Source organism: Benincasa hispida, chromosome 3, assembly GCF_027475165.1.
Source record: "Benincasa hispida cultivar pf3 chromosome 3, pf3_genome.v1.1, whole genome shotgun sequence".
NCBI lineage: Eukaryota > Viridiplantae > Streptophyta > Magnoliopsida > Cucurbitales > Cucurbitaceae > Benincasa > Benincasa hispida.
The window spans coordinates 41,063,551-41,086,278 of NC_143480.1; the positions used below are offsets into that span (position 1 = coordinate 41,063,551).

At 30.1% G+C, this 22,728-nt stretch overlaps 3 protein-coding genes across 6 annotated transcripts; 2 read left to right on the forward strand and 1 right to left on the reverse strand.

Moving 5' to 3' along the window:
- Window positions 1-5,186: 5,186 nt before the first annotated feature.
- Window positions 5,187-17,926, forward strand: LOC120074289 (transcription factor E2FA). Of its 3 annotated transcripts, XM_039027371.2 has the most exons (16): window positions 5,240-5,663; window positions 7,324-7,516; window positions 7,739-7,792; window positions 7,902-7,987; window positions 8,070-8,158; window positions 8,273-8,327; window positions 8,488-8,540; window positions 8,620-8,670; window positions 8,764-8,812; window positions 10,528-10,593; window positions 10,689-10,765; window positions 10,968-11,202; window positions 11,487-11,553; window positions 11,672-12,027; window positions 12,106-12,201; window positions 17,627-17,926. In XM_039027371.2, the coding sequence occupies exons 1-14, from the start codon at window positions 5,460-5,462 to the stop codon at window positions 11,809-11,811; spliced, it is 1,419 nt and encodes a 472-aa protein (XP_038883299.1). In that variant the 5' UTR covers window positions 5,240-5,459; the 3' UTR covers window positions 11,812-12,027; window positions 12,106-12,201; window positions 17,627-17,926. The 3 variants fall into 3 exon arrangements, with proteins under 3 accessions (XP_090167927.1, XP_038883299.1, XP_038883300.1); XM_090311801.1 differs by lacking the exon at window positions 17,627-17,926 and having other exon boundaries at window positions 5,187-5,663; window positions 12,106-12,386; XM_039027372.2 differs by lacking the exon at window positions 17,627-17,926 and having other exon boundaries at window positions 11,675-12,027; window positions 12,106-12,386.
- LOC120074291 (uncharacterized) lies at window positions 16,605-17,926 on the forward strand. 2 transcript variants are annotated; one of them, XM_090311802.1, is made up of 2 exons: window positions 16,605-17,325; window positions 17,627-17,926. In XM_090311802.1, exon 1 carries the CDS (start codon window positions 16,741-16,743, stop codon window positions 17,224-17,226), a length of 486 nt encoding a protein of 161 aa, XP_090167928.1. In that variant the 5' UTR covers window positions 16,605-16,740; the 3' UTR covers window positions 17,227-17,325; window positions 17,627-17,926. The 2 variants fall into 2 exon arrangements, with proteins under 2 accessions (XP_090167928.1, XP_090167929.1); XM_090311803.1 differs by having other exon boundaries at window positions 16,605-17,295.
- LOC120074290 (putative HVA22-like protein g) lies at window positions 17,409-21,424 on the reverse strand. Its single transcript, XM_039027373.2, has 6 exons — window positions 21,356-21,424; window positions 21,147-21,251; window positions 20,982-21,038; window positions 20,810-20,873; window positions 20,213-20,434; window positions 17,409-17,811 (listed from the first exon to the last, which is right to left on the reverse strand). Exons 1-6 carry the CDS (start codon window positions 21,385-21,387, stop codon window positions 17,527-17,529), a joined length of 765 nt encoding a protein of 254 aa, XP_038883301.1. The 5' UTR covers window positions 21,388-21,424; the 3' UTR covers window positions 17,409-17,526.
- Between the last annotated feature and the right edge of the window lie 1,304 nt (window positions 21,425-22,728).

Genomic DNA, 22,728 nt, shown 5'->3' on the forward strand with positions numbered 1-22,728 from the left:
GATTGAGGTTCATTTAGACGTTCGTTGAGATTGTGTTCTAATCGTTGCGTTCGAGTTCGTGCTGATTGAACGATTTACTGAACGATCGAGGGATACTTGAAGAAGAGTTCTTCAAAAGTTTGCATACTCTATCCCTGTTTATTCCTTTAAGTAGCATGTTGTAATTTTCTGTTTATGCATAATCGTTTCCGTGTAAGACTGTAATTGTTTGTGTTCATTCTCAATGGGATTTGGAATGATCTGTTTCCGCTCAAAGGATGTCTATTTAGATTTCCTTCATGCATTAGATTTTTTTTTTCGCATAAGAACAATTTTGAGATATCAAATAATGCGAAATTGTAATCACTTACTTATTTAAAATCTTGTAGCCTCAAGTGCATCCACTCATAACAAGCTTTAGGAAGAATAACTGTTTTTTTTATTATCATATCTCTCTTTCAAATTATTCTACAACATACAAGGATTTTTATTGTAAGATACTCAATTTTCAATCCTTATTGGAGATGACAACGAAGAAAAATCCTAGTTTTTGCTTTGTCCTGACTAGATGTCGTATTCCCTTCTTTAATAGTCTTTCAAAGGTTCATATCATCCAAGTGGATTTCGACATCGAGCACCCATAACAAATAATCATTGCCATTAAAGTCAAGAGCTGGGGATTCTAATTTTGTAAGTTTTATCTTGGTAACACTTCAGCATGGGGAAACAATAAGAGCTCGTGCTGATAATGTATTGTAAAATTAAGGAGCACAACAAAAACATGTGTGTGGAGAAAATATGATATAATAATAAATAAACATACTAATAATATTTAAATAAAATAATATAACAAAATATAAGAAGTTATGTAAATAGAAAATATAAAAATTCATGGAAATTTAAAAATCTCTAAAATTCTCCAATCATTTCTTTATTTTTCTCACCAATGTTGTTTTTCTTCATCTACCAAATGTCACTATTTATAGGCAAATTGGCAAGTAGGAGATGGATTATATGTACACTAATAGAGTATAATCTTGAGATGAGATACATGGATAATACATGAGGTATTGGAGAACTTGTTTTTTTGATACTAAGAATCAATATCTAAATTACACATTTTTTTATAATATTTATAATAAAATTGACTTTTAGATATACAAAGACTAAATTCTAATTTTCCAAATCGTATGGTGCAATGTTGTCAATACATGTTAATTAAATAAACTTTTTGCTTGGTTTGATTCAACAATTTGTGAGGTCACTTAACTAACAACTATAGCAAATTCTAACTTTTAATAATTTGCTCTAATTATCTTTCATTTATCAATATATATGGTGAAATGGAAATGATATATAGAGTGGAAGTTCAATTTTTTTGAAATATGGATACATTTTAGTATTTGGACAATTTAAGTACTTTAAATTATCGATTGATCCAAAAATTTAAATTGATGATTGAAAGCAAATTTAATATCGTAGCATCTAACATCTTTGGTTTTTCGTTGTTTGAGTTTTTTTCCTTCTAAATCTCCATCCTTTGTCGTCACATTGGTTCAAACTAAATGATTGCAAATATTTTATTAAATTTCATCGAAACGTCGACATTTCTATTGATATTTTATACATCATCATGAGTTGGATATTGACATAGGAAGTAAATCAACATTTCACTTATATTGTGAAAAAAAATATTTGAAACATTAAAAAAAATAACAAAATGTCACCAATGTAAGTATTTATAAATAACACGGGCCAATGTGAGAATAATGCATTTGACATATAAATCATAGGCCCAAAACCAACGCCTCCATAACAAATTCCTAAAGACATGTTTGGTAAGGAATCTAAAAACAGAAATTTGTAAACAAAAGATTAAATGAAAACAAAGTTGTATTTCATGTTTTTAGATATGTGTTTGATAGTAGAATTTAAAAATTAAATTCTAATTTAAACAATTGTAAACTAGTTGTAGCTATCCATTAAATATTAGTTGACAATAAATTATTATTAATTTATTTATAAACATGTTTTATGTTAAAAATATATATAATTATTATTTTGTAATATTATATAATTTATAGAAAAATTGAAAATTTAGTTCCTATGGTTTCGAACAAGTTAAGATTTAGGTCTTATGATTTATAATTAGAATTTATCCCATGTGGTCTGATAAAAGCTTCGTAATAAATAGTTTCTACGATAGGGACTATTTAAAATGATTTAACAAATTATAGGGGCTATATATGAAGTTATATCAAACAATGGGAACTAAATTCCAAATTTTAAAATAATAACTTAATCTAAACTATAGGGACCAAACGTGTAGTTTAACATGATTTAGTTTATAATACATTACATAGTATATATTCTAATATGACATAGTATATTTCTAAATGTTTTTATATTTATTCAATACAATTCTCCATTTTAAAATTTAAAATTCAAAATTTGAATACAAAAAAAAAACATAAAAATGTTGTTTTCAAATTTTATAGATCACAGAATCCAAAAGCTGTGCCAAACATATATTTACTAAATTCAATGACTCCAAAAATAAAAAACAAAATCTGAATTGTGAACCAAACATGCTCTATATCTCCAGAGTAATGTGCTATTGGCCATTTTAGATATAATTCTCATCACTTTATTTTTTACTTCATCAATTTATCGAGTCAATGTGGAAATTTATTTGCATTCTCAACCAGGATAATTGGTTCATATTTTGGAATTATATAATATGGACTGGGTATATAGGGTGGGCAGAGCAGATGAAATCATTTTGTAATGGCTCGAAATGCAAAATGTTTTACAAAAAAAATATATTTTATTATTATATAGAGGAGGTCAATTAGCAATTTAAATATTTTTGAAGACCAATTATTTTCTGAGAGGGAGCGTCTTGTTTTAGCCGACCTTTTAACTTATTTTATGTTTTTATTTAAAAACCATATTTGGTTATGGAACTCTCATCAAAGCAATAAGTTACTTGATTTCAATCGGACCATCAATCAAAATGTACGTCAATTACGAATAAATCTGTTTGTGATTATTGATGTTTATTCATTTAATTTTTCAAAACGAATGTGATTATCATTGAGTCTACTTATTTTAAATCTTTAATTCAAATGTGTAACGAAAATGATGTAACTATCCTCATCACGTCATTTCTGATTGGCAACATTAAACACGACCATTCACCCCATTTCAAACAATCCATTGACTGTTTTAACCTACCCTTCTTTACTTCCTCCCGATTTAACTTCCAATTTCTATTTTCCAGTGTTCATCGATCATTTGTTTGCTCGTCCTCATGTAAGTGTAACATATCATTCTTTTTACTTCATTTCAGTCGACAGTAATCTTCGATTAACTGTTCATAACACATGCATGAGGCTTAATCGGACAACCACGTCATACGATATAGTTTTCCTATCGACGAAACATTATAGGGGTAGATCGATAACTGAAGCATGAATGTAGTTATAACAATAATTTAAAATTTCAACGTTTGGACTGATCAAACAAAATAAAATCGATAAAACCATTGGTATCTTAACCATTATCGACTTCACCATAATAATCGATAAGACAAATAAAGAGGGATATAAAATTGTTAAAGCGGCCAAAATTGCTATTGATACTTCCATCTGTATAGCGGTATCTCCTCATTTCAAAAGGTAAATGACGAAATTTGAGAGAAATATATTCTTACAAAATATGTGGGTCCCACTGCATATTCAAGCGAAATTGGATTGAGGATCTTCCCAAGCTCAATTAGATTACAAGATTTCATTACGGATGGTACAGTGGATCTCGCTTTTAGTTACGATTACGGATGGACGTGTAAACAAAAGTTAAAGTAATCTGATAAATTCCACAAACCAAATTGAGATTGATTTATATCCATTTCCTGTGTAAACATGATTTTAGTTTTCTAAACTATTTTACTTTGTAATAATATGGTTAGCGTAATATCAATTTTTTAACAATTTAGTATTCTGTAACTTAAAACTTCGTAAGACTTATTTTTTTTTTTTTAATTATTTTAAGAATCATTGGAATTTTTTAAAAAGGTAGATCGATAAATTGATTTAGGACCTAAAAACTACAATGTATAATAATATCTGTAACATTTTTCTTATTAACATTATTTTTTGATCATAATATTTTAAAGGAAATTATTTAAAATGGTAAAAATTGTTGAAAATATTTACAAGATATAGCAAAAATTTATAACTATCAATTAGAGATGTCCAATTTCTCCATGAGGACGGGGCGGGGATTCCCCGATTAGGCGGGAAATGGGGAAAAAAATTCCCCATGAGCTAAACGGGGACCAGAACGTCCCCGGCCCCGCCCCGTTCTCCATTCCCGTCTCGATTAATTTTTACATATTTATCTAGTATAGTTATTTAATGTTATGCTGTTATTATTATTATACAAATATTATATTTAAATTTAAAATTTGATTATTTATCGAAAAAGACAATGAATATGTTTAATTTGAATGTTTAAATTTAAATTATATATGTGAATAATTTGATTTATATTTATTTATTTATACTAAAAAAAATTAATTAGCTTTTCTAAGTCAAAATTTGAGTAATTTATCTTTAAATTCAAATTGTCATATAAAACCAACCATAATAAACAATTTAATGAAAAAATTAATTATTTAATTAAAATTTGTTCACATTACTAATTTTAATTAATTAGCAAAAATTCCCCACGGAAAACCGATCCCTGCGAATTCCTCGCGAGAATTCCCGCCTCGATCCCTATGGGGAATTTCACGGGATGAGGGAATGAAATGGGGAGCGGGGACGGGGATGAGAAATGGCATCCCCGACCTCGTCCCGCTCCGTGGACATCTCTACTATCAATGGTAGACATTGATAGACTTCTAACAATGTCTATTACACTATATAAATCTATCAGTATTTATAAGCATCTATTCTAAAATTTTGCTATATTTTGGTTCATTTTTCTATATTTAAAAGTCATCCTATGTTTAATGATATTTGTACGCCTTTTCATATATATGTGTCTTAGATCTTTTTATGTTTTTTTAGTACAATACAAGAATTTAAACTCTGGACGTTCAAAATTTGTATATTTTATTATTTCTCTTGCGATAGGGCTTGATAAAAAGGAAAAAGGAAAAAGGAAAAAGAAAAAGTAAGTTGGGGGTCCTTAGGCAAAATGGAAGGGTTCCATGGGCCAAAATACAAATAGTTAAAAGTTGATTTTGTTCCACAACTCTTCCCTCCACATCCATCTAAACAAATTTCCCTCCTCCCATCTAAAAAAGGCTACCAAAATGCTATTCCCTTAATCTCCACTTTGATCTCACAACCCTATTCCTCTTCTTCTTCCTCATCTTCTCAACTTTCATCCCATTTCCTTCTTCCATCATCTCCTCATAATTTCCTGTAAATTTCAATATTTTTCCATTCCTCCTGGCCTTTGGATCCTCCATGCGCGGCGGCTCTCGAGCTCCGAACCGGTCGGAGCCACTGCCTCAGTCCCAAACTGCCCAGATCCTGCCGCCTCTCAACCGCCACCTTGCTTTTGACTCCGCTAAGCCGCCGTTTGTTCCTCCGGGTCATTATTACCACTTCGGTGACGGTTCTTCCAATGTTATTGATCAACAACCTGATTCCATCGTTGTTAAACCTCTCGTGAGCTCCAATTTCTCTATTGCTTTACAAGAACTAATCATTTTATGTTTTGTACCTTAAGCATCATTACAGAATTTGTCTCACGTGTTGTGGATAGATTGGATGTTAATGTATACTAACAATAATTTATATGTCCTAATTGAGAATGCATGTTTCAAACATGTCTGAAGAGGGCGAGATTCATTGGTAGTTATCACTTGGTGAATTGAAAGGTTGTTTATTTGTCCCTTGAAGGATGGACGCTTGGTACAGGGAACAGGCAATTTTTTAGTAAATGGAATGCTTCTCTCCTTCCTAAATGTCTTTAGAGATTCGATTAGAAAAAATAGATCATTTAATGCAAAATTATTTCTAGTAAACAGGCAGTGATCCTTCTGGATGGTATGTTAGTAGTTGCTCTCATTCTTTGGCTAATAGCCCTTGCGTATTCCTAGCTAAATGCTCCTGGGACTGCTCCTTCAAGTTTGATGTGGAAGTGGACGGTTAGATTTTGGGATGCCACTTGAATTGGTCATCACAAGCTGTGTTTCTTTTTGGAGATTGCATGCACTGGCTTCTTATAATCTCACTAATACTGGAAGTTTCTGAAATGTTGTTGAAAAGGGGTTGAATTTTTGTTTTCGATGTAATTTCAGTGACAAGGGGTTTATTGAGTGGATTTGCTTTAGCTCTTGACTTGACTCCTAGATGCCGTGATTCTAGGGATTGCAGAGTTTGGAACATTTTGTTTTGTCTGATATTGCCTCTTGAGAGAAACAATACCAACGGTAACGACAGGCATTTAAAACGTTAGATGCTGCTACTTATTAGTGCCTCCTTTGTGGACACAAGAAAGAAAGAAACATCTTCCAAACATACATTTGTTTGGTACCCCTTTGAACTATAGCTTTGATTGGCCATTTTCAATGCGTTCAATTTTACTTACACCCTTGGTTTGTTCCTTAGGTTCTACATCAACTTTAGTCTTTACCCAAAGCCATTATACAAAAGGCTAAACTTTTGTGGTTTACCCCGTGAGGCCCATTTTGGGAGTTTAGTTTATCCTGGAAGGATGCCCCCGCTGACCTTTTAAATGTCTAGTTACTGAGAACATGTATTCTGAACTGATCTTTTTGTTTCTATTTCAAGTGCATATACTGTTCTGTTCGTTCCCTTTAATTATTCTTTCTTTAGGTACATCTCTGTCCATCTGAATTCTCACAAATGTTTTTGTAGGGCATATGCATATTGTTGTGGCTGTAGTTTTGCAAATAAATAAAGGATTCTTATTTTCTCGCTTTCCAATTAATTATATACATGGGAAATTTTGTGTATATGGAGGTAATAATCGTCTTAAGAATTAATTTCATAGGTAGACTTATCCCGTGGTAGGTATAACCTGAACTAAAGCATAGATGTAAATCCAATCATTTCTATAGAAAACTAACGCCAAGTAGATACAACATAGTTGTATGATTTAAAAGATTATAAAGATCATGAGCATGGCAAATCGGTTTTCTTAAATTTAGGATTCAATTCTCAATAATAATTTCTTTAATTTACCTTTTTTTTTTTTTTTTCAACACAGACGTTTCTTCTTTTCCGTGTTTGAAAATTATCTTCTAATTTTCTACGTGCTTCTAAATTCTATTATTGTTGACCCCTTGGTATCTTTTTTCAGAAACCAAAGCAGAAGGGTGCCATGTATAACAACATGGTTGAATTGAATGACTATATTCATGATCAGGGATCTTCAAAAGATGCCCTCAGTTCTGTTCAGACACCCATGTCTGTAAAAGGAGGAAGGGTGTACAATAAGTCAAAGACTTCAAGGAAAACTACATCTGGGCCTCAAACACCTATCTCAGACACTAGTGAGAAAATTTATATGTTGAATATATTTTGGTTGATAGCCGTAACTTTGATTTTTGTTGTTGTTTAAAATCTGTTGCTGAACATTGATCAATATCTTGAATCCTGTTTTTCTTTGTGGGATGTAATGGTTTACCTTTTATGCCCTCCAACGATCTTTAAAAGAATTTTTTAATGAGTATTGAAGGAGCATGAATATTAAATAATTAATTTTCTAATTACAGGCACTTATTCTCCCCTTACTCCTGCTGGAAACTGTCGATATGACAGTTCTTTAGGTAACTTTGCAATTCTTGCCAATTGAATATTTTTCATTCTGTCCAAGCTACATCGATATGATAGCTTCTTGTTAAATATGTGGTGTTTGAAAGTATTCTGAAATTTTAGGTCTTCTGACAAAAAAATTCATCAATTTGATTAAGCAAGCAAGGGATGGCATTCTTGACTTGAACAAAGCTGCAGAAACTTTGCAGGTAAAAAATAAAAATACATTAAACTTTGATTTTCTGTGTAGTGATGTCTAGTGATGACTAATATGATATATTCATGATACAGGTGCAGAAAAGGAGAATATATGACATAACAAATGTTTTGGAAGGCATAGGTCTCATAGAAAAGAAGCTGAAAAACATCATATATTGGAAGTAATGTATCAATTGATGTATTGGTCCAAATTTTTTCATTTAGTTTGTTCAGTACAAATTTTGATAAGAAGTAGAATAAATGATTTACTTAGAATCTTTTCAATATTTGTACAGAGGATTTAGTCAACAAATTCCAGGAAATGTGGATAGTGATACTTCAATGTTACAGGTTTGTAGCTTTGATTAATGCCTTTGGGTTTTAAAACCCTGGCATTTTTGTTTGTAAGAATTATTTATACAACTATGTACTGGAATAGCTAATAATGACTCTATCTAGAACCTATCCTGGATAACAGTCATAATTTGAGAGTGGACCTTGTTTCCTGCAGGTGGATGTTGAAAACCTTTCTTTTGAAGAGCGTAGATTAGATGATAAGATAAGGTTGCATATTTAATCAGTTATTAATTTCTATATTTTGAATCACAAATGATAAACTCATATTTCATAATTATGTTTGCAGAGCAATGCAGGAAAGACTGAGGAATCTGAGTGAAGACGAAAATATCCAAAAGTAAAAGTTCTTTTCTCCTCCTTTCTGTTCTATTTGCCACTTGGCGCTTTATGAATAAAATAACAACATAGCATATGTTTCCAATGATGGTAGGTGGCTCTTCGTGACAGAAGAAGACATTAAAAACTTGCCTTGCTTTCAGGTGAATTTGTTGTAAATACTTTATTTAAGCTTAAACATTACTTCTAATTTTAACACTTATTTGTATGATCACATGGTTTTGAGTATTGAGTCTGTATGTTTCAGGTTTCAAATCAAAATGCACCAGTTATATCCTAACTAGGACAACGTCACTTCACCAAGAAAAATAATGAAAGAAAATAACGGAAGAGATGTAAATTAAGACACCAATACAACTTGGAAGACAAGATTCCAAGTTTGTTTGTTTGTTTGTTTGTTTTGTTTTGTTTTTAAATAAATAAAAAAAAAAGAAGAAAAAGAAATGAAGCTTTCATTGAAATAAAATGAAAGAATACAGAAGGGCACACAAAAGGACAGCCCACAAGATAGGCCAAACAGCTAACCCTACAAAAAAAGGCCTTCAGTTCAAAGTAATAAGACCAAACAGGTAAGTTCAACTTCCGTAACCGTAGTCTAAATGGAAGTGTAATACTTAGCTAACAACTACAACCTCTTCCAAGCTCTCTCTTGATCCCTAAACATTCTATTATTCTCCTCAATCAAAGTATCTTAATATGATTTATGGAGTGCATGTGCAACTCATATATGTAGACCTCCATGAATTGGTATAATGGTTAAATGAACAAAATGTATGTTTTGGTGATTTTTAAGATTGTGTTTAAATTTGTCAATTCTAGATATTCTCGGGTTAGATGAAGTCTAGTTTGGTTTATAAGCCAACCAGTTGAGGTAAAGGTGGAAGATGACTTCGGTTCCCCTCATGCATGGGTTGTTTCATGGAAGATGTAAGATAAAGCAGTGAGAAGAAGAGGGATGCTTACATTACATCAGGGAAAATTTGAATAATTAGAATTTAGAAACACCCCAACAATTTCGAGATCAATGGTGGGCATTTTATAGAAAGATATTTGGTGTGATCTCCAATTTTCTTAAAGAACTCAGTTTGTTCTTCTAACATTCACCTTATGAAGGGATGCTGTCAACTCGCCCATCCCTTGTTGATGTTCCACCTTTCTAATTTAACAGCAAAGTGAGCTGATGTTTTTCCTAGTCTTTATAACTAGACAGCTGCCTCACAAAATCCTCGCTCCTATATCATTTGAAAGGATTTAGCATAACATTCCCTTCTGTAGAGGAGAACATCTTTTACCAATTCATCTTTGGACTTTTTTTTTTTCCTTTTTTTTTTTTTGGACTAAGACAATGTTTCTTACCCAGAACCATGATAGGCCTCCAATTTAGTATACATATTTGTGCAAAAAAAAGCTTAAAAGAGAGCAGTACGGAAGTTAGATTAGCTCATGGGAAGGTCGTAAGCAAGAATGTGTTGGGGGTTGGATGGGACTATGTGACTAACTAAATGCAAGATGGACTTATATAGCTGAGGGGAAAGTACGTGTGAGGTAGGCAGATTTTGGAAACTTTCTGGGAGACGAGGTCTCAGACTCCTTGAAGTTTACTGTTTGGTATTGAAATAGTCTTTTTGATTTCAATCAAATTAACGTTTCTTAATATAATGATGATGATGGAATGGAATTTTAGTTTTGGTATTAGATGTAAAAAAGGGTTTTAGAATGATCAAAATACCGTAGAGTTGCATTTAATGTTTGTTCATACATTTGATAATATTCGTTTACATGAAACAGTAATCATTTAGTTCATAAAATGACAATCTTGCTAAAAGTTTTAATTAAACTAGCTCTTCTTTTTGGGCAGAATGAAACACTGATAGCAATTAAAGCTCCTCATGGAACCACATTGGAAGTTCCTGATCCTGATGAAGTAACAAGTTTTAAGAAAGCTATTTGTTATGCTTAATATCCTTTTTTTAACCCCTCCTGATAGCTGAAAGAATGTTCTTATTTTCATCGTGCTAGGCTGTTGATTATCCACAGAGAAGATATAGGATAGTTCTTAGGAGTACGATGGGTCCTATTGATGTATATCTTGTCAGGTATCCTTTTCTCTACATCATTGAGTTAATTTTGATAAAGGCTGATTCTTATAATAGACTATACTTTCCTTTAAGAATTAACTAATGATGGTTCATATATCTATTTCCTGTCTTTTCAGTTTCTCTTATTTTGTAACTGTAACCTTTGTTATGCAAACAAGAATTTAATTATTTTTTCATATTCAAATTCTCTTGTTCTTAGTCAATTTGAGGAAAAGTTTGAGGAGATGAATGTGGTCCAGCCACCTAGTAGCTTCCTACATGCTTCCAGTTCTGGATCAAATGAACATCTAACAACAGAAGCAATCATTGGGGAGAGTAGTAGAAATGAAATTGAACCTCAAGCTCATCTATCCCAACACAGCAGCAGCTGTGATGTTAATGGTTCAAATGAGTTTCCTGGTGGAATGATGAAGATTATTCCTTCAGATGTTGATGTAAGCATCTCATTCTTATATAATATATTCATATTCAGAAAAAAATGTAAAGAAAAAAGCAAGTCAAATATACGACTACATGCTTCTCCAGAAAAAAAGAGAGAAAAGAGTGGATATGGACACATGTCCAAAAACAAACTTCGCTTATCTGTACTCATTTTATTTCATTTAGCTATAATGAATTATGCGTATGTGATCTATGTAAATGACTTTGGTAAAACAATTATTCACGATTTCAGATCATGGTTGATTGCTTATTATATGCTTCTATTATTTTATTGCAGAATGATGCGGATTACTGGTTGTTATCGGATGCTGAAGTTAGCATTACAGATATGTGGAGAACAGATTGTATCCTTGTTTTAAATTGTCTTACTATTACCATTTTGTTATAATAAATCTGAAAAATAAGAAAAAATATCATAGAAAGAATTGATTATAGAGTTGAATTCTTTCACTTTAGCTATAGCAGATATTGCATGGGATCAATCAGATATGGTTCCTCATGACTTTTTAATATCTGATGTCAGTGCCCAAAGGCCAAGACCAGGAAGTCCACATTCAGAGACAGCTGAAGCACCGTCTGATGTTAACTTAAGACAGAGGTGACAAAGGAACAGATCTCACCTTAATTCATCAGTGATCTGTTCCCATCCTCATTAATCCACAAGATGTTGATTTGTAGCCAAACAATCAGTTGAATTTGACTAGAACTCGCGCTCAACTGTACAGTGTAATTTTATGGCCCAAGTAATATATCGGGAAAATTTTCCAAGCATGGTATACAATACAATTTTCAGAGCTAGTCGGGCGGCAAGTTTAGAGGTTAGTATTTCCATATGCTCGTGCTTCAATCTCTACAGTCTATTCTTCTTGATTGTTGATGAAGTTGGATCATTTCAGGAAATAGAAACAAACTTTTGTAAGGTTGCAGATGGGCGGAAGCATGTAAGATAGGTTTCCAGACATTAACAGGCCGGCAAGAACTTCAATGCATCGGTAAAACTTTTCATCTTCAGTTTCAAATCCATCTTAACAATTAAGGGGTTTGAGATATTTATCCGATGTGAGGAAGAAATAGTTTGATTTAAATTGAAATTTTGTGACCATGGCTTAAAATTTGCTTTTAAGTTAACTGTTTGTTGTTAATCAAGGATTATGGAAACCATAAGATTACTATAGAACTCCTTAACTGTTACTCTCCTACATGCTTTTAATCATTTAAAATCAATTTAATGTCTTATTTTATACATTAAAATTGATTTTGAACGATTCAAACATGTTTAGATTGATTTTCAACATGACAAAAAGTGATTTTGACCCATTCAAAATAGGCTAAACATGTCAAAAGTAACAGATAACTATGAATTTGATAGATGAAAAATTGGGTTTTATTTGGTCAAATTTGGTTGGTTTGATTTAGTCTGATTTTAAGAACTGAGCCCACTTGCTTACATCTAAACTTCAACTATACTGTAATGAAAATTTAAAAGGGATCTCTCAACTTTATGTCATTTAAACTCTTTTAGTATGGTATATAGTTTTCGGTGGAGATCTGACTCCAGTTGGTCAAAGTATTTCTGATTGGACTACGGTGGGTTTGGCTTTGGACCACCGTAAGCTTTCATTTTTTTTAATATATATATATAATTGTTAAACTTTTTGTTTAAATATTTTAAAATACTTTTTCATCATTTCCCCCTAATTTATCTAACATTTATTATAAATTAATTTCATTTTTTTTCATTAAGTTATCCTTGCATTGACACCCTAAATAATGTGTAGGTATGGATATATATTTTGCAAAATCATTAAAATGGAAGAAAAATGTTGACTTGATTTAGTTTCTAAAATGAACTAAAAGAAAATGTATCTGATTTTGAAAATGCCCAATTGTCATGTATACTAATATTTTAGCTTTGCATAACCTTGTTTGATGTATGAATTTGCCCTTTGGCTTTAACTCGGTACTTTCAGCTTTATTCCATTTTAATTTCTATAAACAAATGTTTAGATTTAATTCTTCTCTTTTCAATAAATCTTTAAAATAGTCTTTGTAGTCTGTTATTGATTTTTTTTTTAATTTTTATTTAATAACAAAAAGAACAAATTGGCAACAAATTAGCCTCTTTTAGGGCTCCCTTTATAAATTTTAAAAATATTTTTCTTTCATGGATGAAAATTATAATTATTATTTTAACAAATTTTGACAAAAATTATCTTTGAAAAATCAAGTTTAAGATTTATTCCAAGACTAGCGACTAAATTTGGACAATAAAAAATATAAGACTAACCTGGAATGGAATTTGAAATATAGGAACTAAAATGATATCTTCTTAGCCTATTTCTTTCCTTATATATTTACATAATAACTTTTAAATTCTTAGATACTTTTTTCTTTTCTTTTCTTGCTTTTTTTATTTTTTTTTTTATTTTTTTTTTTTAAATTGATATTATTTAGGTTGACAAGGATAATTTTTTTTCCCTCAATTGATAGTAGATAATTCTTTGTCAGGTCTATTTCTCTTTTATCATTAATCAATCATATTGTATTACTATTAGCTAGTTTATAAGCCTATAGGTAAATCAAGTCAACATCACAAAATTTAATCACAATTTAAAAGTAGGTAAGTGTTGCCAATCCCAACAACAAATCTAGATATTCTAATTATTTTAAACCCCAAAATTTTCCCTTTTAATTTTTAAGGAAACTAAACAGGTACTTGGCCCAAGACTTTAAGCATAAACCAAAAATGTAGGTGAAGTAAATAGAAGACTTAATTAACTCTAAAAAAAACTTCAAAATCTTATTAATCTTTAAGCAAATATTTGTCTTCATCTTTGCTTCAAGTCTCGACTTCAATCACATACAATCTCTATTAATTGTTTTAGACATTTCTTTAATGGCTCTATTAGGAACTAAATTTTTATAAACATTTCATATTTATGGAGGAATCTCAAACATTTCTAATTTGATCAATTAAATCCATTCTCATTCATGCAGAAAAAGACTTACTTACCTATGCAATTGCAATTCTTATTTATATCTGGTGCAAATATTAATTTATACTCCTAAATTTTGGAGGTTGTATTAATTTAAACTCTAAATTAAGAATTGTATTAATCTAAACATTAAACTTTAGAGATTGTAAGAGTTGTATCAATTTAAATTTCAAACTAGTAATTGTAATTTAAACCTCAAACTTTTATAAGTACTACAATTTAAACTTTGAACTTTCATAATTGTACCTCATTGAAACATAATAGAGGGTTTAAGTTGATATAATTATGAAAATCCAAGGTTTAAATTGAAACATTTATAAAAATTTGAGGTTTAATTTAATACAATTATTAGTTTAGGATTTAAATTAATATAACTATCAAAGTTTAAGACAATTATTAGTTTATGATTTAAATTGATACAACATTCAAAGTTCAGAAAAAGTAGATTGATATTTGCAAATATATCTTTATTATGTTCGAAACTAAATCTAGCTAAAGATATGAATGAAAAAGCATTAAATGAAAACTAGTTTTTTCCTTTAAAAATTTGAAAATATACTGAAATTGTAATAGTAATCCATTTGAATGAAAAAGAATTAGAGTAATTGTTTTAAATGATAAAATTGTTGGAAATATTTTTCAATATAGCAAAATGTTATTGTCTAGATAGTGACATTTTGTTATATTTATAAGTAAGATACTCATTTCTTATATTTAAAAACATCTTTATTAAAAAGAAATCACAAATTAAAAAATGGAAATAAAAATTTTACTTCTATATATAAAAAAAACAATCTTAGTTCTCCAAAGTCATGGAACCCACAAATCAAGAATTAATAAATTTTTTACAAAATATATTTTGTCATTTTTGAGCCTGTCTAAGAAGTACTAACAAACTTAAACTTTTTAAATTGAAGTGGAACCCACAAATCACAGATCAATAGGAAGAAGCAAGTTCTAATAGTTTTGCAAATACTTTTTCATCTACTCTCTAGAGATAAGTTTCCTAACAAATTTGAACTTCTAATGAAAATATATAAAATTAATGAATACCATAAGGTCATTATCTTTGTAAGATTTTGTTTGTAGTACCATTATTTTATAACATTAATTGTAGATAGTGGGAAGCAAGTCACTTGGTCTAAGCAAGACAAAAAACATTAATTAGAAAATGGTTTAAATCTAGAGACAATATGAAATTATTTTTCAAATTTTAAAAAACGCATTTTTTTGGTGGAGTGTTTTTAAATATAAAAAGTGACTTTACGTTAATATAATTTTTAAATAAAAAATCACATTTAATTATCGATCTTTGATTATAATAATTTAGTCATCAAATTTTGATAGGTAATAATTTAGTATTTATATTTTCAATTTTATAACAATTACATATTTTAGTATGTAAAAATTTAATCCATAAATTTTTAAATTTGTAATAATTTAATTTATACTGTAATTAAATTTCTTAAAATTAAATGCTAATTTGTGTTATTTAATGATTTAGATTCTATAGTTTATAAACATATTGGATTCCTAATTAGTTTATTTATATCTATATAAGAATTTTTAATTGCAAAAAAAGAAATCCATATATTTCATTAAATCTTGACAATAATTTTCACAATAAGAATTAACGAGTTACAAATTTTGGGTTTAAATACTATTTTGATCATCATACTCTTGGCTTTGGTTTATTTTGGTCTCTATACTTTCATATGTTCATTTTGGTCCATGCAGTCTTAGTTTATTTTGGTCTCTGTACTTTTAAAATATTCAATTTCGTTCTTGTATTGTATTTTTAAAATTTGATCGAGTCTTCATTTTCATTTTTTATTTTAATTTCAAGGGACCAAAACGGTCATTTTTTTAAAGTTCAAGTACAAAAATAAGTCGAAAGATCAAAATGAACATTTTGAAAGTAATGGGACCAAAATGAACCAAAATTGTAAGCATAGTGACCAAAATGAATATTTCGAAGTACTAAATTCTTACATAAAATAATTCAAAAACTAAATTAAAGTAGAAAACTAAGGTTTTGTTTGGTAACCATTTGATTTTTGATTTTTTGTTTTTAAAAATTAAGCCTATTTCATGTAATTTTTTTTTACAATGATTTGCATATTTCTTAATTAATTCTTAGTTAAATTCTAAAAATAAAAACAACATTTTGAAAACCTACTCTTTTAAATTTTCAAAATGTAGTATAGTTTTTTAAATTATCGATAAAAAGTAAATAATAAAAAAAAATTTAAAATTAGGAGTAATGTAGATATACTTAATTTTAAAAAACAAAATGACCTAAACAGGTCGTATTTTGGTCATTTAAATTTGATAAATAAATAAATAAAATTAGATGCATAATTGTTTAAAGAAAATAAAAAATAAAAAAGAAGCGGAAAACACGTAAGAAAGAGAGAAGGTTGAGCAAAATAATTGTAAAGGAAGAAGTTGCCGAGTTTTGTTTTGCCTCAACGTTTCTCTTTTCCCTTTTCCTCTGACTATTTCTCTCTCTCTCAAAGCCTTTTCGTACATTCCATGGCCAAATCCGCCGCCCAAATAACCTACCCACCGCCGTCGCCGTCACTCTCAAATCTCCGCCACAGAGCCTTTATTCCCTCCTCCCCCATGCCTCCGCCAAACGGCACCGTTTCCGGCGTTTCCCCTCCTCCACCGCCATCTCCAATTAACTTGAGGCTCCTCTCCTTCAAGTCCTCTTCTCAATCCTACACCTCTCTCAAGGACATCCTTCCCTCCGCCTCCGCCGCCGTCAACTCTCCCACCGCCGCTTCCCCTGCTAACTCCGGCTATGAAATCTCCATCCGCAACCGCCTCGTTAAGCAAGCCGCTTGGGCCTATCTCCAACCTATGTCCGCTTCTTCCTATTCCGCCGGCCCCAACTTCTTCCACCGTTTCTGGCTCCGTTTCTCTACTGCAAATCCGATCTACGGTTGTCTCGGATTCATTAGAGGCACTATCATTCCGGCTATAATCCGAGTCTTTCGGTTCTGCATTTGCTTGTGACGACGTCGTTTTCTCGAATTTTGGATTGGCGTATTGACGACGACGACGACGACGACGACTTCAGCCGCTGTAATTGACCTAGATCGATTTGATTCCGCTGTATAAATTGCTTATTATTCTCAATTTCATACACAAGTTTGCAATCCAATCCCTAAGGAGAAATGATTTTCCAAGTACATTCATTCATAGAAACACATTCAATTTCAACATTCGAATAATTTCGCAACAAACAATTAAATTTCACTCCGAATTCGATCGATCTTCATTTTTTTTGTACAGCTTTCTCACAATTACAAACCTCTATGATTGTGGTTTAATTCGCCTTAAGCGAGCTCGAGCCCCTGGAGGATAAGGAGATGCAGGTTTATCTTCTTCATTAACAAAACTCTCTGTCTCGCAGAAGTCCGAGGATTGGCCGTCATCTACTTCCGCCGTCTCCGAATCGACGCGGCTGATTCCGACGATGAACTGCGGTGCGGCTCTCGGAGAATCGTTTGTCTGATCGGCGGATCGGGCGGAAAACGACGGCAATTTGTTCGGTGGCGGTGGTGACGTTATCGGCGGTTGCTGTTGCTGATCGTTTCTCTGTAATTAAAGTGAGAATAATTAGAGAAAATGTGAAGAATTAGTCATGGGAATGGCGCTATAATAAATTGCCATTAATGGCGATGATACTGAAATGAGTGAAGGCTTTCAATCACGATGAATCCTAATTGTGTTCAATTTGAACGCTTAGAATTTATTAAAATTTTTTAAAAAAAAGGTTAAATCGTAATTCGCAAATTAGGGCACAATATTTATCGACCGCAATAATAAAATCAACCATTAATTTTGTGCCACGTGGTTGATTCTCTATATTTTGGCGCTATTATTATTAATTTTAGTACTATTTTGGCGCTATTCTAGTAAATATGTTATTAAAATTTTTCGTAAGCATAAATTTTTTCTAACACATGCCAAAATCTTCAACATAAATAACATCCTATAGCTTCTACATTAAAGATTCGATTTCTATTTAAAATTAATTCAAGTAAAATAATATAATATATGAATTTTATACAATTCAGTTATATGTTATTTTCTAACATATTTTTGAAGTTACATTTTTTAATCAAAAAGTGTAACTATAACTTAAGAACTTAAGAATGTTTTTTAAAGGTAAATTACAAATGGAGGAATCACTAATCTAAAAATAAGTTCAATTTGAGTTTAACTAGGCCTACTTCTAAAATAGCCAACATAACTTAGTATATATATCATCGACTAAGAGGTTAAAAATTTTAATCTCTCATCCAATATATAACTACAAAAAAAAAAAAGAAAATTATTTTAATGACAAAATTGTTGAAAATATTTATAAAATATAGTAAAATTTCAGAATCTATTGATAATAGATATTGATAGACACACTAATATAGACAACATTATTACTAGATTATGATTTTCCTATATTTTATAAATATTTTGATATATTTTTCTATTTTTGAAAATAATCTAAAAAAAAAAAAGTTATTTTAGGGGAATTTTCAAATACTTCCATGTGTCAAACTCATTCGAAAAAGAAGCTATTGTTTTTTAGTAACAATCTTGTATTATTCTGTAGTAAATGATTTAGTGAATTTAATTCATTAAAAAAAACATTTAAAATACTATTTTGAGTTTAAAAAAATCATTTACCATATATACTAATTAACAAGAATGTGACTAATGAATGATATATATATTTTTGAATAAAAGAAAATTTAAAAATTGAAACCTCCTCATTGGGGTGGGTGATGTATAGAAAGTAGAGAATTAAATCCAAATATGGTATGTAATCCTAATCCAGCTAAGAATCAATTCTTCAATATTCTAAACAGAAAAGTTATTTCTAGACTAGGCATCACCACATTCACACAATCAACTTCTAGGGTTATAAATGGTAAATCACAGTCATTACCAACAAACATACCCTTCGCGTAATTGTCAATCCGAACATATTTTAGTAGATAAAAATATCAATTATCATTTTAAAATTTGATTTTTTTTTTTTAGTAATTGTTAAACTAAAAAAATAAGTTGGATTTTCCCTTTTAGGTTTTCAATAATTCAAATTTATATTTTCAATTCCATATCAATTAAAAATGTTAAATTTCAAGTCTATTGTTTTATTTAGGTTGACTCGTAAATTTAGTACTTATGGTTTGGAAAAAGTTAGAGTTTAATTTTTATGGATTTGATAAGAACCTTTATCAATAGTTTCTATATTATAGAGACTAACTAAATTATAACTTTTTCTATATCACGAGAACCAAATTTACAATTTAACCTTTTATTTCTATGCATCCAGGGTCCTAGTCAGTTTAGTTTCATGCCTATATTTTTAATCTTTTTTTTTTTTTTTTTTTTTTAATTCTCATTGTAATTACTCTAAAATTTATCATCATAATGATTCATGCCATATTTTATATATGTAAAACCAATATTAAAATATCAATCAACTTATGAATATATTTGTTAATATATCGTAAACTAAGGGTTCGACATTGATATTAAAGATCAATAGGTATCTCCAACATCTTTTATAAATATAATAAAACATAAAACATCTTATTTATTTAGCTCAATCTGAAGAGGAATACTAATAACATAGTTTGAGAATAAACAAACAACTAATTTAACCCATCATCCTTTTTGAAACATGGGACATGTTAATTTAAATAATTTTTATAATTTATCTAGCTTACAAAAATATCTATTAATATTGATATTTTATCAATATCAATATATTAATCTTTATGTACAATTAATGAATGAATACCTTTATAAGTGTAAACCTAAACATGACTCAACTAGTTAACATATATAGTAAGGAAAAAAATCAGAAATTCAAATCTGTCCACTCCACAACACATGTATATTCCAGATATCAGTTACGGTTTCAAAGGTTAATGATTCGATCCTTACTTTACGTAATATTGAAGTAAACAAAAGAGGGAAGGAATACCTGAAGTTGGAAGGGTGAGTTCTTAAACTTAGTAGATTGGAAATCAGCAGCACATTTGAGGACTTTAAGGAAGCCAGAATGTGCCATTTCTGAAAAGTTTGTCCAAAATAGATAACTCAAATCCCAAGCTCTCACTTTCATTTCCACCATCATTCTTTCTATTTCTGCTTCATTCTTCACCAAATATGGCTGCAACATTGTTCCATACACATGCCCACTTCCCTACATTTATTTAATTTCCAAACTCAATTTTACAATTTTCTTTTTTAAACAACAAACATCATTAGAGATTATAAAACAATGTCCTTAATTCGACAAGAAATTTTGACACGTACCCACATTCGATACCTCAAATCAAATTCCACCCAACTTTCAAATTCTATCTCTTTATTATAACATATTCGTCATACTTCTTGTTCTCAAATCGAATAAACTTAATTATCCAAAATAATTAAAAACATAACGTTGATCTTATTTTACTCGTGAATTTGACATGATTTGATAGAGATAAATATGTAATTCTTTTAATATTTTTAAATTATTGTTTTCAATCTTACCTAATTAAAGAGTAATCAAAGTTTTAAATTACTTAATTACCTTGGTTTTGGGATGCCATAAGTAGACAAGAAAAACCAGCTTCATTTCACCATACAAAGGGAGCCTTTCACAATAATTTATAAAGAAAAAAGAAAAAAAGATCATAATAAAAGCATTTAAGCCATTGAAGAATTAAAAGAAATTAAAGAAATCAAACCCAATAACAACATACCAAGCTATTAAAACATCAGCAATCCTTTCAAAAAATGTAAAAATAGCCACAAGAATCCTGCAAAAAAGAAAAAAAACCCTCAAAATTATGATCTTTAAATACAAGAAGTAAGAAAAATTAATGGAAAAACACCCTTAATTAATACTAATTAATTATAAAAATTACCAATATTTGCACCAAAAACGTAGTGATTCAACATCAAGACTTCGACTACTCTTCTCTAATGTTTTGTAACATTCAAATGCTGGATATGCATACCCAAAAACCATCCTTAAACAAAATTAAAATTCACAAATTAATCATATTTTTGTGCAAAATAAGAAGAAATTTAAACCATTATTAATTAATTAAGATGAAAATTTTTGTGTACTTACAAGAGGCATCGTGTGATCAAATCTCCAAACATCTCTAACCCGAAATCCAAATCCCTTGAGAGAATTTTTTTCTCTCCCAAGAACTAGGAACACAAATAAACCAAATTTAATTATTGGATCTTTAACATTTAAAAAGGCAGAAAAAAAAGAAAAAAAAAGTAATGGGAAGCCACGAACGGCCTTGTTGTTTCTTAACAAGGGTTGACCTATAATTTAGTCTAATTTTCATACAAAATAATATATTTATATATATTTTTTAGTTTTAATTAGTTGGGATAATTTTAATTTGAAGAAGAGACGATGAATTTTGGTGGGGAAAATTGTTGGGATGTGCTTAATAATAGGATTTGCCGTTTTGATGGTTCTAATTATGACCTTCAAGTCATCTCTGGGGTGTTTTCGTAATTCGACTTTTTAACGGTTAACCTAAATGCAACTTAACCTAAATTTCAAGGAAAAAAAAAGTATAATTTATGTATCTCTAGTAGTTTCTTTTATAGAGTATAGATCAATACCTATAATTTCGACTAAGAAGTCACATGTTTAAATGTTTTACTCTAAACTAGAACATGTAAGGATAAATAACTATTTATTTTAAATTTGGCCCGTTGTATCAATTTCAATTCAAAATTTTCAATTTCATCCCTTAAAAACCTTAAAATTTAGCAAATTGTATCAATTTTAGCATTATACTTTCAATTTCACCAATTTAGCCTCAAACGTAAATAAAGATATTAGTTTTGATCTTAAACTTTTAGTTTTATTTTAACCCTCAGTTAAGTTTACAATTTAATCATTATTGTGAAAACAAGATCTGAATGAATAATTTTCTATATTTCTATTGATCAATTGTACGGGTATAAATACTTGGTACAACACTAAAATTAGCTAACAAGAATCCCCTAATAAAGCTAAACTATCTAACAAAAGAAGACTTGAGTTTGCAACCTGAAAATCCTAAAAAGTAGTTTACAATTTAACATCTCTCCTCAAGATCAAGGTGGGAGGGTAGAACTCAAAAATCAACTTGAGTTTGCTGAAGATATCGGCTAGTTGCTCAGTTGTAGGTATTGATTGAAGGCGCAGAGTAGAGTTTTGAAGATGATGGCAGGCGAAATGGCAGTTAGTCTCTATGTGCTTTGTCCATTCATATAAAACATCATTATGTGCTATCTGAATGACACTATGATTGTCACAGTGAAGAATAGTGGCAGAATTCTGAGGAGCCCCCATGTTAGCCAAGAGCCAGTACAACCACAAGACCTCTGAGGTTGCATCAGTAAGTGCACGATACTCCGATTCAGTGCTGGATCGAGAAACAACCATTTGTTTCTTACTCTGCCAAGATATAAGAGAATCACCCAAATAAAAAT

Coding starts and splice junctions, on each gene's coding strand:
- LOC120074289 (XM_090311801.1), top strand. CDS start 5,460: ATGCGCGGCGGCTCTCGAGCTCCGAACCGGTCGGAGCCACTGCCTCAG. Junction 8,328..8,487: donor GTGATACTTCAATGTTACAG/GTTTGTAGCTTT, acceptor TGTTTCCTGCAG/GTGGATGTTGAAAACCTTTC. Junction 10,594..10,688: donor AAGTTCCTGATCCTGATGAA/GTAACAAGTTTT, acceptor TCATCGTGCTAG/GCTGTTGATTATCCACAGAG.
- LOC120074290 (XM_039027373.2), bottom strand. CDS start 21,387: ATGTTTGGAGATTTGATCACACGATGCCTCTT. Junction 21,252..21,355: donor TTGATCACACGATGCCTCTT/GTAAGTACACAA, acceptor ATTTTGTTTAAG/GATGGTTTTTGGGTATGCAT. Junction 17,812..20,212: donor ACTCACCCTTCCAACTTCAG/GTATTCCTTCCC, acceptor CTTTAATTACAG/AGAAACGATCAGCAACAGCA.
- LOC120074291 (XM_090311802.1), top strand. CDS start 16,741: ATGGCCAAATCCGCCGCCCAAATAACCTACCCACCGCCGTCGCCGTCA.